Genomic DNA, 12,362 nt, shown 5'->3' on the forward strand with positions numbered 1-12,362 from the left:
TTATTGTGATGGTGTAGAATATATTACATGGATTTATTGTGATGGTGTAGGCTATATTACATGGATTTATTGTGATGGTGTAGACTATATTACATGGATTTATTAGACATTTTAAAATGTAGATGTTCCAAAGGTCTGCATCAGTGGCTTGTAGACTGTGTGTAGAAGTCATTCAAAGCTAAATGTGTTTACGTTAATTAACGGTCAATTACCGTGAGAGCGACAGTTATCACCAGCTGATGAAATTTTGTGACTCTGCCCTAGTCTGTGCCCACATTCTCTTTTGTCACATGACCTCTCGTATGACGGACTGGAAGACATAGCTGTAACCTGATGATGTTTTGACACCACCCGAAGAGTCTGGACAGCTGAGAGCATGACCTGAACTTCTCTGACATAACAGATAGGTCTTGTATAAGGTTCTGTGCCAAAAGCACTAGCTGGCCAATAGCAGGTCACAGAGAGGACTGTAGCTATGAGATATGAGATATGTGTGTTTGTGTGCATGCATTCCTGCCCATCTGATACTCCATGCAGGCTAAATCAAACATGATATTGAAAGAAAACAAGTACTATTTGATCCCTGGTCTCTCAGAGCTTTGGTAGGATAGAGTAACAGGGCACGGAAGTCAAGCCTGATTACATTTTAGTCATGTAACAACGGCTTTTAACCAAAGCGTAGGGTTTTGCCTGGTTCAAGAGCACATTGCCAGACTTTTCACCTAGTTGGTTCAGGGAGCCAAACCAGAAACCTTTCAGTTACTGCCATAACACACTTAACCAGTAGGCTACCTGCCAGTAGGCTACCTACCAGTAGGCTTCCTGCCAGTAGGCTACCTGCCAGTAGGCTACCTGCCAGTAGGCTTCCTGCCAGTAGGCTACCTGCCAGTAGACTACCTGCCAGTAGACTACCTGCCAGTAGACTACCTGCCAGTAGGCTACCTGCCAGTAGGCTACCTGCCAGTAGGCTTCCTGCCAGTAGGATACCTGCCAGTAGACTACCTGCCAGTAGACTACCTGCCAGTAGACTACCTGCCAGTAGGCTACCTGCCAGTAGGCTACCTGCCAGTAGGCTACCTGCCAGTAGGCTTCCTGGCAGTAGGCTACCTGCCAGTAGGCTACCTGCCAGTAGACTACCTGCCAGTAGGCTACCTGCCAGTAGGCTTCCTGCCAGTAGGCTACCTGCCAGTAGGCTTCCTGCCAGTAGGCTACCTGCCAGTAGGCTTCCTGCCAGTAGACTACCTGCCAGTAGGCTTCCTGCCAGTAGACTTCCTGCCAGTAGACTACCTGCCAGTAGACTTCCTGCCAGTAGACTACCTGCCACCCCAATCTGGGGAGGTTTAATTAACCCCTTTCATCTTAAAAATCAGGAAGGTAGGTGTGTGTGTGTGTGTGTGTGTGTGTGTGTGTGTGTGTGTGTGTGTGTGTGTGTGTGTGTGTGTGTGTGTGTGTGTGTGTGTGTGTGTGTGTGTGTGTGTGTGTGTGTGTGTGTGTGTGTGTGTGTGTGAGTGCACGTCTATGTGTTTATGTCTATGCGTTTAAATCAAAGGCATCAAAACCACATTCTTATACTTCCGGCTTCATGAGCCGTCTGAAGTTTTCCATAGTAATACTGTACGTGGAGGACATCAGCACTGTCACTATGTACTGAAGTGTGCCATATTGCTGAATGGGGATGAATGGGGCTGAATGGGGATGAATGGGGCTGAATGGGGATGAATGGGGCTGAATGGGGTTGAATGGGGCTGAATGGGACTGAATGGGACTGAATGGGGCTGAATGGGACTGAATGGGGCTGAATGGGGCTGAATGATGTCAAAGATTCGCTGTACTCACTGACATTTTCAACCTCTCCCTGTCCGAGTCTGTAATACCTACATGTTTCAAGCAGACCACCATAGTCCCTGTGCCCAAGAAAGCGAAGGTAACCTGCCTTATTGACTACTGCCCCGTGGCACTCACGTCGGTAGCAATGAAGTGCTTTGAAAGGCTGGTCATGGTTCACATCAGCACCATCCTCCCCGAAACCCTAGACCCACTCCAATTCGCACACCGAGATTCACAGATGACGCACTGCCCTTTCCCACCTGGTAGGCCGTCATTGTAAATAAGAATTTATTCCTAACTGACTTGTCTAGTTAAACAAAGGTTAAATACACATGAAATAAAACATAAAAATGATAATACTGTATATTACTATTATATTATTGTTTTAATCTGGTCTTTACTAAATAATATCTATGTGAAATTTGTTTTGATTTAAAATGTACCATTATTATTTACCTGTCCAGAAACAGGGGCAGGAAAAAAAAAAGTCATCTATGCACTTAACTAGCGAATGGGCTTTTGCCTTGGATCATTTTCATGCCAGCCAGGTAGGCTATACTCCTCTTGTAAAGAGAAGCAATGTATTTAATATTAGGAAAATTTAGAAATAAATATAGTAGGCCTAGCCTATATATAGCTGATGGGATTCTCTTCTTTTTATTAGAGGCCATCACTCTGTTTTCTCACCCAATTGCATAGCCTATAGAAATGTTACGGAACATGAGCTCATGAAGTGTTTGATTCGTTTTTAAAAAATATACATTTGTATTGATGTCAGTGTGATTAGGGGGACAATAGAGTGCTGAGTACCAGGCAGTTAGCAAGTTTGGTAGACTACTTATAACCATGAGCAGCATCAGAGCTTGGAGAAGCCTAATTACCGTGAATAAACAGTCACATGGAATTTGACTACCATCATGACTTGTGCCCACCAGTGTGGCGGTAATACGGTCACCGTAACAACCCTTAGGCATAAGCAGCATAAGTCCACGGCTCCATACTGCCTGGTGTCAACGGTACAGGCTGGTGACGGTGGTGTACTGGTGTGGGGAATGTTTTCCTGGCACACTTTGAAGTAGGTCTCTTGATACCAACTGAGCAATGATTGAATAATTAAGGCTGTTCTGGAGGCAAAAAGTCTGACCGGTACTAGATGGGTGTACCAAAGAAATGGACATACTTAAGTACTTACATGTATTTAGATATATTTAATTCTAAAAATTAGTACATATGTATTTGAAATATATATGTCAATATATTCATCTTTGGTGTGGTTAGAACCTTCGTAGGAGTATCGTTAAATCTCAGAGCTGTTTCCCCAAAACCATCGTTGTTAACGTTGCACTTGAAAACGGTTTGTAAATCTGACACCTGTCTCAGACCACTGATAGAAACAACTACTCAAAGTGTGTCGTTCAATATTAGACTCACGTGATTTATCCCATCTGTTGACCACCGATAACTTCAGAACAAAGTTGCCAATGTCTTCTCTACATGCTGATCCGTCATCAGTTTTGTGAATTAAATATAACGTGTAGGTAATATTCGATTGGATAAAGCTGATCCGAGAGCCGCGATCCATTTTTTCCGTCCCTATCAGTATTGACACATGTGCCAACCATGCACTTAGCGTCCGTTCTCTCTGCGTGGTGTTTTGGGAAACGCATGTTAAATCTTTTGTCGGTTGTAGAAACGACGCATCGTTAAAACACTCAGGTAAGTGTAACATGAGTTCCCCAAAACATCGCGCTGAGAGAACGGGTGCTAAATGCATCGTCTTTCCTTAGTGTTTTAACGATGCATTTGACCTCAATTCCATCGTTATTGGGAAACCAGGCTCAGGGCTTTTGGCACAGCTAGATTGCTATGCAGTAGTCGACCAGCATAGCTTGTGACTTCACTGCTAAAGACTGGGGGGGTTGAATGTCCTAATGTCTTCCCTGTCTATTCAGAACATCAACACGATTCACCACTATCCCTTATGTGTCGATCTCTTTGAATAAACAGTTAGATTCCGTTTCCCCGAGACACCAAGCCTAGTCCTGGACTGAAAAGCAAGAACCAATGGAGATTCTCTGTTGAAAGTACTTTTTAGTCCAGGACTAGGTTTTAATCTGTGACCAGGAAACGGCTGCTAAATAAATCATCTTGTTATACAGAACTGTAACCATGACAACACTACATTTTGTCAGATGGGGAGTCCCTGAAGGATGATGAGGTATTGGAGAATCTACCGGTGGGAACCACGGTAACAATGTTCTTCCACGACCTGGGACCGCAGCTGGGGTGGACCATGGTGAGACCACGATGTTTCTGGGATATAAGGTGCTGTTCCCCACTGTACTGTTTTCTGGGAACAGCAAACAGTGAGCGGACATGTTGCCTATCAGTGACCTCTCTTCTCCTGAACAGGTGTATCTGACCTCTCTTCTCCTGAACAGGTGTATATAACCTTCCTTCTCCTGTACAGGTGTATCTGACCTCTCTTCTCCTGTACAGGTGTATATGACCTCTCTTCTCCTGAACAGGTGTATCTGACCTCTCTTCTCCTGAACAGGTGTATCTGACCTCTCTTCTCCTGAACAGGTGTATATGACCTCTCTTCTCCTGAACAGGTGTATCTGACCTCTCTTCTCCTGAACAGGTGTATATAACCTCTCTTCTCCTGAACAGGTGTATATAACCTCTCTTCTCCTGAACAGGTGTATCTGACCTCTCTTCTCCTGAACAGGTGTATATAACCTCTCTTCTCCTGAACAGGTGTATATGACCTCTCTTCTCCTGAACAGGTGTATCTGACCTCTCTTCTCCTGAACAGGTGTATATAACCTCTCTTCTCCTGAACAGGTGTATATAACCTCTCTTCTCCTGTACAGGTGTATCTGACCTCTCTTCTCCTGAACAGGTGTATATAACCTCTCTTCTCCTGAACAGGTGTATCTGACCTCTCTTCCCCTGAACAGGTGTATCTGACCTCTCTTCTCCTGAACAGGTGTATCTGACCTCTCTTCTCCTGTACAGGTGTATATAACCTCTCTTCTCCTGAACAGGTGTATATAACCTCTCTTCTCCTGAACAGGTGTATATAACCTCTCTTCTCCTGAACAGGTGTATCTGACCTCTCTTCCCCTGAACAGGTGTATATAACCTCTCTTCTCCTGAACAGGTGTATCTGACCTCTCTTCCCCTGAACAGGTGTATATAACCTCTCTTCTCCTGAACAGGTGTATCTGACCTCTCTTCTCCTGTACAGGTGTATCTGACCTCTCTTCTCCTGTACAGGTGTATCTGACCTCTCTTCCCCTGTACAGGTGTATCTGACCTCTCTTCCCCTGTACAGGTGTATCTGACCTCTCTTCCCCTGTACAGGTGTATCTGACCTCTCTTCCCCTGTACAGGTGTATCTGACCTCTCTTCTCCTGAACAGGTGTATATGACCTCTCTTCTCCTGAACAGGTGTATCTGACCTCTCTTCTCCTGAACAGGTGTATATAACCTCTCTTCTCCTGAACAGGTGTATATAACCTCTCTTCTCCTGAACAGGTGTATCTGACCTCTCTTCTCCTGAACAGGTGTATATAACCTCTCTTCTCCTGAACAGGTGTATATGACCTCTCTTCTCCTGAACAGGTGTATCTGACCTCTCTTCTCCTGAACAGGTGTATATAACCTCTCTTCTCCTGAACAGGTGTATATAACCTCTCTTCTCCTGTACAGGTGTATCTGACCTCTCTTCTCCTGAACAGGTGTATATAACCTCTCTTCTCCTGAACAGGTGTATATAACCTCTCTTCTCCTGAACAGGTGTATCTGACCTCTCTTCTCCTGAACAGGTGTATCTGACCTCTCTTCTCCTGAACAGGTGTATCTGACCTCTCTTCTCCTGTACAGGTGTATATAACCTCTCTTCTCCTGAACAGGTGTATATAACCTCTCTTCTCCTGAACAGGTGTATATAACCTCTCTTCTCCTGAACAGGTGTATCTGACCTCTCTTCCCCTGAACAGGTGTATATAACCTCTCTTCTCCTGAACAGGTGTATCTGACCTCTCTTCCCCTGAACAGGTGTATATAACCTCTCTTCTCCTGAACAGGTGTATCTGACCTCTCTCTTGTATATATTCTCCTGTACAGGTGTATCTGACCTCTCTTCTCCTGTACAGGTGTATCTGACCTCTCTTCCCCTGTACAGGTGTATCTGACCTCTCTTCCCCTGTACAGGTGTATCTGACCTCTCTTCTCCTGTACAGGTGTATCTGACCTCTCTTCTCCTGTACAGGTGTATCTGACCTCTCTTCTCCTGTACAGGTGTATCTGACCTCTCTTCCCCTGAACAGGTGTATCTGACCTCTCTTCCCCTGAACAGGTGTATCTGACCTCTCTTCTCCTGAACAGGTGTATCTGACCTCTCTTCCCCTGAACAGGTGTATCTGACCTCTCTTCCCCTGAACAGGTGTATCTGACCTCTCTTCCCCTGAACAGGTGTATCTGACCTCTCTTCTCCTGTACAGGTGTATCTGACCTCTCTTCTCCTGTACAGGTGTATCTGATCTCTCTTCTCCTGTACAAGTGTATCTGACCTCTCTTCCCCTGAACAGGTGTATCTGACCTCTCTTCCCCTGAACAGGTGTATATGACCTCTCTTCCCCTGAACAGGTGTATATGACCTCTCTTCCCCTGAACAGGTGTATATGACCTATTTTCTCCTTTACAGGTGTATATGACCTCTCTTCTCCTGAACAGGTGTATCTGATCTCTCTTCCCCTGAACAGGTGTATCTGACCTCTCTTCTCCTGTACAGGTGTATCTGACCTCTCTTCTCCTGTACAGGTGTATATAACCTCTCTTCTCCTGAACAGGTGTATCTGACCTCTCTTCTCCTGTACAGGTGTATCTGACCTCTCTTCCCCTGAACAGGTGTATCTGACCTCTCTTCCCCTGAACAGGTGTATCTGACCTCTCTTCTCCTGAACAGGTGTATCTGACCTCTCTTCTCCTGAACAGGTGTATCTGACCTCTCTTCCCCTGAACAGGTGTATCTGACCTCTCTTCCCCTGAACAGGTGTATCTGACCTCTCTTCTCCTGTACAGGTGTATCTGACCTCTCTTCTCCTGTACAGGTGTATCTGATCTCTCTTCTCCTGTACAGGTGTATCTGACCTCTCTTCCCCTGAACAGGTGTATCTGACCTCTCTTCCCCTGAACAGGTGTATATGACCTCTCTTCCCCTGAACAGGTGTATATGACCTCTCTTCCCCTGAACAGGTGTATATGACCTATTTTCTCCTTTACAGGTGTATATGACCTCTCTTCTCCTGAACAGGTGTATCTGATCTCTCTTCTCCTGTACAGGTGTATATGACCTCTCTTCTCCTGAACAGGTGTATATAACCTCTCTTCTCCTGTACAGGTGTATATAACCTTCCTTCTCCTGTACAGGTGTATCTGACCTCTCTTCTCCTGTACAGGTGTATCTGACCTCTCTTCCCCTGTACAGGTGTATCTGACCTCTCTTCCCCTGTACAGGTGTATCTGACCTCTCTTCTCCTGTACAGGTGTATCTGACCTCTCTTCTCCTGTACAGGTGTATCTGACCTCTCTTCTCCTGTACAGGTGTATCTGACCTCTCTTCTCCTGTACAGGTGTATCTGACCTCTCTTCCCCTGAACAGGTGTATCTGACCTCTCTTCCCCTGAACAGGTGTATCTGACCTTTCTTCTCCTGAACAGGTGTATCTGACCTCTCTTCTCCTGAACAGGTGTATCTGACCTCTCTTCCCCTGAACAGGTGTATCTGACCTCTCTTCCCCTGAACAGGTGTATCTGACCTCTCTTCTCCTGTACAGGTGTATCTGACCTCTCTTCTCCTGTACAGGTGTATCTGATCTCTCTTCTCCTGTACAGGTGTATCTGACCTCTCTTCCCCTGAACAGGTGTATCTGACCTCTCTTCCCCTGAACAGGTGTATATGACCTCTCTTCCCCTGAACAGGTGTATATGACCTCTCTTCCCCTGAACAGGTGTATATGACCTATTTTCTCCTTTACAGGTGTATATGACCTCTCTTCTCCTGAACAGGTGTATCTGATCTCTCTTCTCCTGTACAGGTGTATATGACCTCTCTTCTCCTGAACAGGTGTATATAACCTCTCTTCTCCTGTACAGGTGTATATAACCTTCCTTCTCCTGTACAGGTGTATCTGACCTCTCTTCTCCTGTACAGGTGTATATGACCTCTCTTCTCCTGTACAGGTGTATATGACCTCTCTTCTCCTGTACAGGTGTATCTGATCTCTCTTCTCCTGTACAGGTGTATATGACCTCTCTTCTCCTGTACAGGTGTATATGACCTCTCTTCTCCTGTACAGGTGTATATGACCTCTCTTCTCATGTACAGGTGTATATGACCTCTTTTCTCCTGTACAGGTGTATATGACCTCTCTTCTCCTGTACAGGTGTATATGACCTCTCTTCTCCTGTACAGGTGTATATGACCTCTCTTCTCCTGTACAGGTGTATATGACCTCTCTTCTCCTGTACAGGTGTATATAACCTTCCTTCTCCTGTACAGGTGTATATGACCTCTTTTCTCCAGTACAGGTGTATATGACCTCTCTTCTCCTGTACAGGGGTATATGACCTCTCTTCTCCTGTACAGGTGTATATGACCTCTTTTCTCCTGTACAGGTGTATCTGACCTCTCTTCTCCTGTACAGGTGTATCTGACCTCTCTTCTCCTGTACAGGTGTATATGACCTCTTTTCTCCTGTACAGGTGTATATGACCTCTCTTCTCCTGTACAGGGGTATATGACCTCTCTTCTCCTGTACAGGTGTATATGACCTCTCTTCTCCTGTACAGGTGTATATGACCTCTCTTCTCCTGTACAGGTGTATATGACCTCTCTTCTCCTGTACAGGGGTATATGACCTCTCTTCTCCTGTACAGGGGTATATGACCTCTCTTATCCTGTACAGGTGTATATAACCTCTCTTCTCCTGTACAGGTGTATAGTACAGGTGTATCTGACCTCTCTTCTCCTGTACAGGTGTATATAACCTCTCTTCTCCTGTACAGGTGTATAGTACAGGTGTATCTGACCTCTCTTCTCCTGTACAGGTGTATATAACCTCTCTTCTCCTGTACAGGTGTTTCTGACGGAGTGCATCGGACCTCTCTTCATCTACCTTTTGTTCTTCCTCCATCTCATCAACGTCTACGAGCAGAAAGATGACTATACCTCCAATCCCTGCTCAGTGGTCACGTACGTATATGGTGGCAAATTCCAAGGGTAGCCCCGACTGGTTCAGCGGCTTCCTTTGGGAGAGTGTGTCCTCAAGTTTCTCTGTACTTCTCTGATGGCCTCACAGGTGCATTCACACTTCTGACACCAATGTAGCTATATTTGGGTGTAGCCCCGACCGGGACTAGAACCCGGGTCCAGCGACTGTCAACCCAACACCTTAGCTTTTATGTCAAGAGATCTGAATCTCTTGACGAGGTCTCTAGGTATTGAGTTAAGGTTGCTACAATAGTCTAGAATGTCTGTGTCATTGCTGTGAAAGAGAACATGCTGTCAGTCAATTCACCTTGGGTCAAAAGGTCAACTACAAAATAATGATAGCTTCTCTACCCCCACTCTACCCCCTTCTCTATCCCCTTCTCTACCCCCACTCTATCCCCTTCTCTACCCCCACTCTACCCCCTTCTCTACCACCACTCTTGTCCTCTTTACTACTACCACTACCTTCTCTACCCCCACTCTTCCCCCTTCTCTACCCCCACTCTTGTCCTCTTTACTACTACCACTACCTTCTCTACCCCCACTCTACCCCCTTCTCTACCCCTTCTCTACCCCCACTCTACCCCTTTCTCTACCCCCACTCTTGTCCTCTTTACTACTACCACTACCTTCTCTACCCCCTTCTCTTCCCCCACTCTACCCCTTCTCTACCCCCACTCTCTCTCTACCCCACTTCCTCTTTACCTACCCCTTCTCTACCCCACTCTTCCCCTTCTCTACCCCCACTCTCTCTTTACCCCCACTTCTCTACCCCCACTCTTTCTCCCCTTCTCTACCCCCACTTCTCTACCCCCACTCTACCCCTTCTTCTCTACTCCCCCACTCTACCCCCTTCTCTACCCCCCTTCTCTACCCTTCTCCACCCCCACTCTACCCCTTCTCTACCCCCACTCTACCCCCTTCTCTACCCCCTCTCTGTCCCCCACTCTACCCCCTTCTCTACCCCCACTCTACCCCCTTCTCTACCCCCACTCTTGTCCTCTTTACTACCACTACCTTCTCTACCCCCACTCTTCCCCCTTCTCTCCCCCTTCTCTACCCCCACTCTTGTCCTCTTTACCCTTCTTCTCTACCCCCACTCTTGTCCTCTTTACTACTACCACTACCTTCTCTACCCCCTTCTCTACCCCCCACTCTTCCCCCTTCTCTACCCCCACTCTTGTCCTCTTTACTACTACCACTACCTTCTCTACCCCCACTCTACCCCCCCACTTCTCTACCCCCTTCTCTACCCCCTTCTCTACCCCTTCTACCCCCACTCTTGTCCTCTTTACTACTACCACTACCCCCTTCTCTACCCCCTTCTCCCCTTCTCCCCCACTCTACTCTACCCCTTCTCTACCCCCTCTCCCCCACTCTACCCCCTTCTCTACCCCCACTCTTGTCCTCTTTACCCCACTACTTCTCTACCCCCACTCTTTCTCTACCCCCACTCTTGTCCCCCCACTTCTCTACCCCCTTCTCTACCCCACTCTTGTCCTCTTTACTACTACCACTACCTTCTCTTCTACCCCCTTCTCTACCCCTCTCTACCCCCACTCTACCCCCTTCTCTACCCCCACTCTTGTCCTCTTTACTACTATCACTACCTTCTCTACCCCCTTCTCTACGCCCACTCTACCCCCTTCTCTTCCCCCACTCTACCCCCTTCTCTACCCCCACTCTTGTCCTACCCCCACTCTACCCCTTCTCTACCCCCACTCTACCCCTTCTCTACCCCCACTCTATCCCCTTCTCTACCCCCACTCTTGTCCTCTTTACTACTACCACTACCTTCTGTACCCCCACTCTACCCCTTCTCTACCCCCTTCTCTACCCCCACTCTACCCCTTCTCTACCCCCACTCTTGTCCTCTTTACTACTACCACTACCTTCTCTACCCCCTTCTCTACCCCCACTCTACCCCTTCTCTTCCCCCACTCTACCCCTTCTCTACCCCCTTCTCTACCCCCACTCTACCCCCTTCTCTACCCCCACTCTACCCCCTTCTCTTCCCCCACTCTTCCCCCTTCTCTACCCCCACTCTACCCCCTCTCTACCCCCACTCTACCCCTTCTCTACCCCTCTTCTCTACCCCCACTCTACCCCCTTCTCTACCCCCTTCTCTACCCCCACTCTACCCCCTTCTCTACCCCCACTCTACCCCCTTCTCTTCCCCCACTCTTCCCCCACTCTACCCCTTCTCTACCCCCACTCTACTCCCTTCTCTACCCCCTTCTCTACCCCCACTCTACCCCCTTCTCTACCCCCACTCTACCCCCTTCTCTCTACTGCTGTAGGCTGGCGTGTGTGTGTCACTGTTTCCACTACTTCAGAAGGCTGTTGGAAACCGTCTTCATTCATCGCTTCTCAGACGGCACCTTGCCACTGCAAACCATCATGAGGGTCAGTTCCACCAAACTCTGGCGCCTAAAACATTCGGGAATTCAATAGTGTTTACGTGTAGCTGTTCAATTGGTTAATTTAATTATAAGATCCTTTTTCTCAGTGACTTACCTGGCTAAATAAACCTGGTTAAACACTTGTGAATGTTCATCTCTTAAAACTGAATGAAAACGTAGTCAGGCTAAATGATCTGATTGATAGCTGCTGGCGTTGGGCTTTTGTTGTTAGGTGGTGATCTTCCCACCCTGTATCGAAACATGTGATGTCTGGCCTCTGGTGTTGAGATGTCATGGGATGGAGGGATACTATACTATTATATTCTATATGATGCTATTCTATACTATTCTATACTATTCTATTCTATACTATTATATTCTATACTATTATATTATATTCTATACTATTCTATACTATTTTATTCTATTCTATACTATTATATTCTATACTATTATATTCTATATGATGCTATTCTATACTATTATATTCTATACTATTCTATAATATACTATTCTATACTATTATATTCTATACTATTCTATTCTATACTATTATATTCTATATGATGCTATTCTATACTATTATATTCTATACTATTCTATAATATACTATTCTATACTATTCTATTCTATACTATTTTATTATATTCTATACTATTCTATTCTATTATATACTATTTTATTATATTCTATTCTATACTATTATATACTATTCTATACTATTATATTCTATACTATTCTATACTATACTATTCTACTCATTATTCATTGATATACTATACTGTTATATACTATACTATTATCTACTACACTAAACTTTTCTATACATACTATACTGTTCTATTATATACT

General features: G+C 45.8%; 1 protein-coding gene across 1 annotated transcript in view; it reads left to right on the plus strand.

The window, feature by feature from the left end:
• LOC115114041 (very-long-chain enoyl-CoA reductase-like) overlaps positions 1–12,362 on the plus strand; it is a 36,529-nt gene that overhangs the window by 15,189 nt on the left and 8,978 nt on the right. Inside the window, exons 4-6 of the mRNA XM_065013790.1 lie at positions 4,020–4,123; positions 8,975–9,090; positions 11,409–11,514. Of these exons, the coding sequence (XP_064869862.1) occupies positions 4,020–4,123; positions 8,975–9,090; positions 11,409–11,514 (326 nt within the window). The remainder of the gene's footprint in view (positions 1–4,019; positions 4,124–8,974; positions 9,091–11,408; positions 11,515–12,362) is intronic.

Source organism: Oncorhynchus nerka, linkage group LG9b (genome assembly GCF_034236695.1).
Source record: "Oncorhynchus nerka isolate Pitt River linkage group LG9b, Oner_Uvic_2.0, whole genome shotgun sequence".
In the NCBI taxonomy this organism is placed as follows: domain Eukaryota; kingdom Metazoa; phylum Chordata; class Actinopteri; order Salmoniformes; family Salmonidae; genus Oncorhynchus; species Oncorhynchus nerka.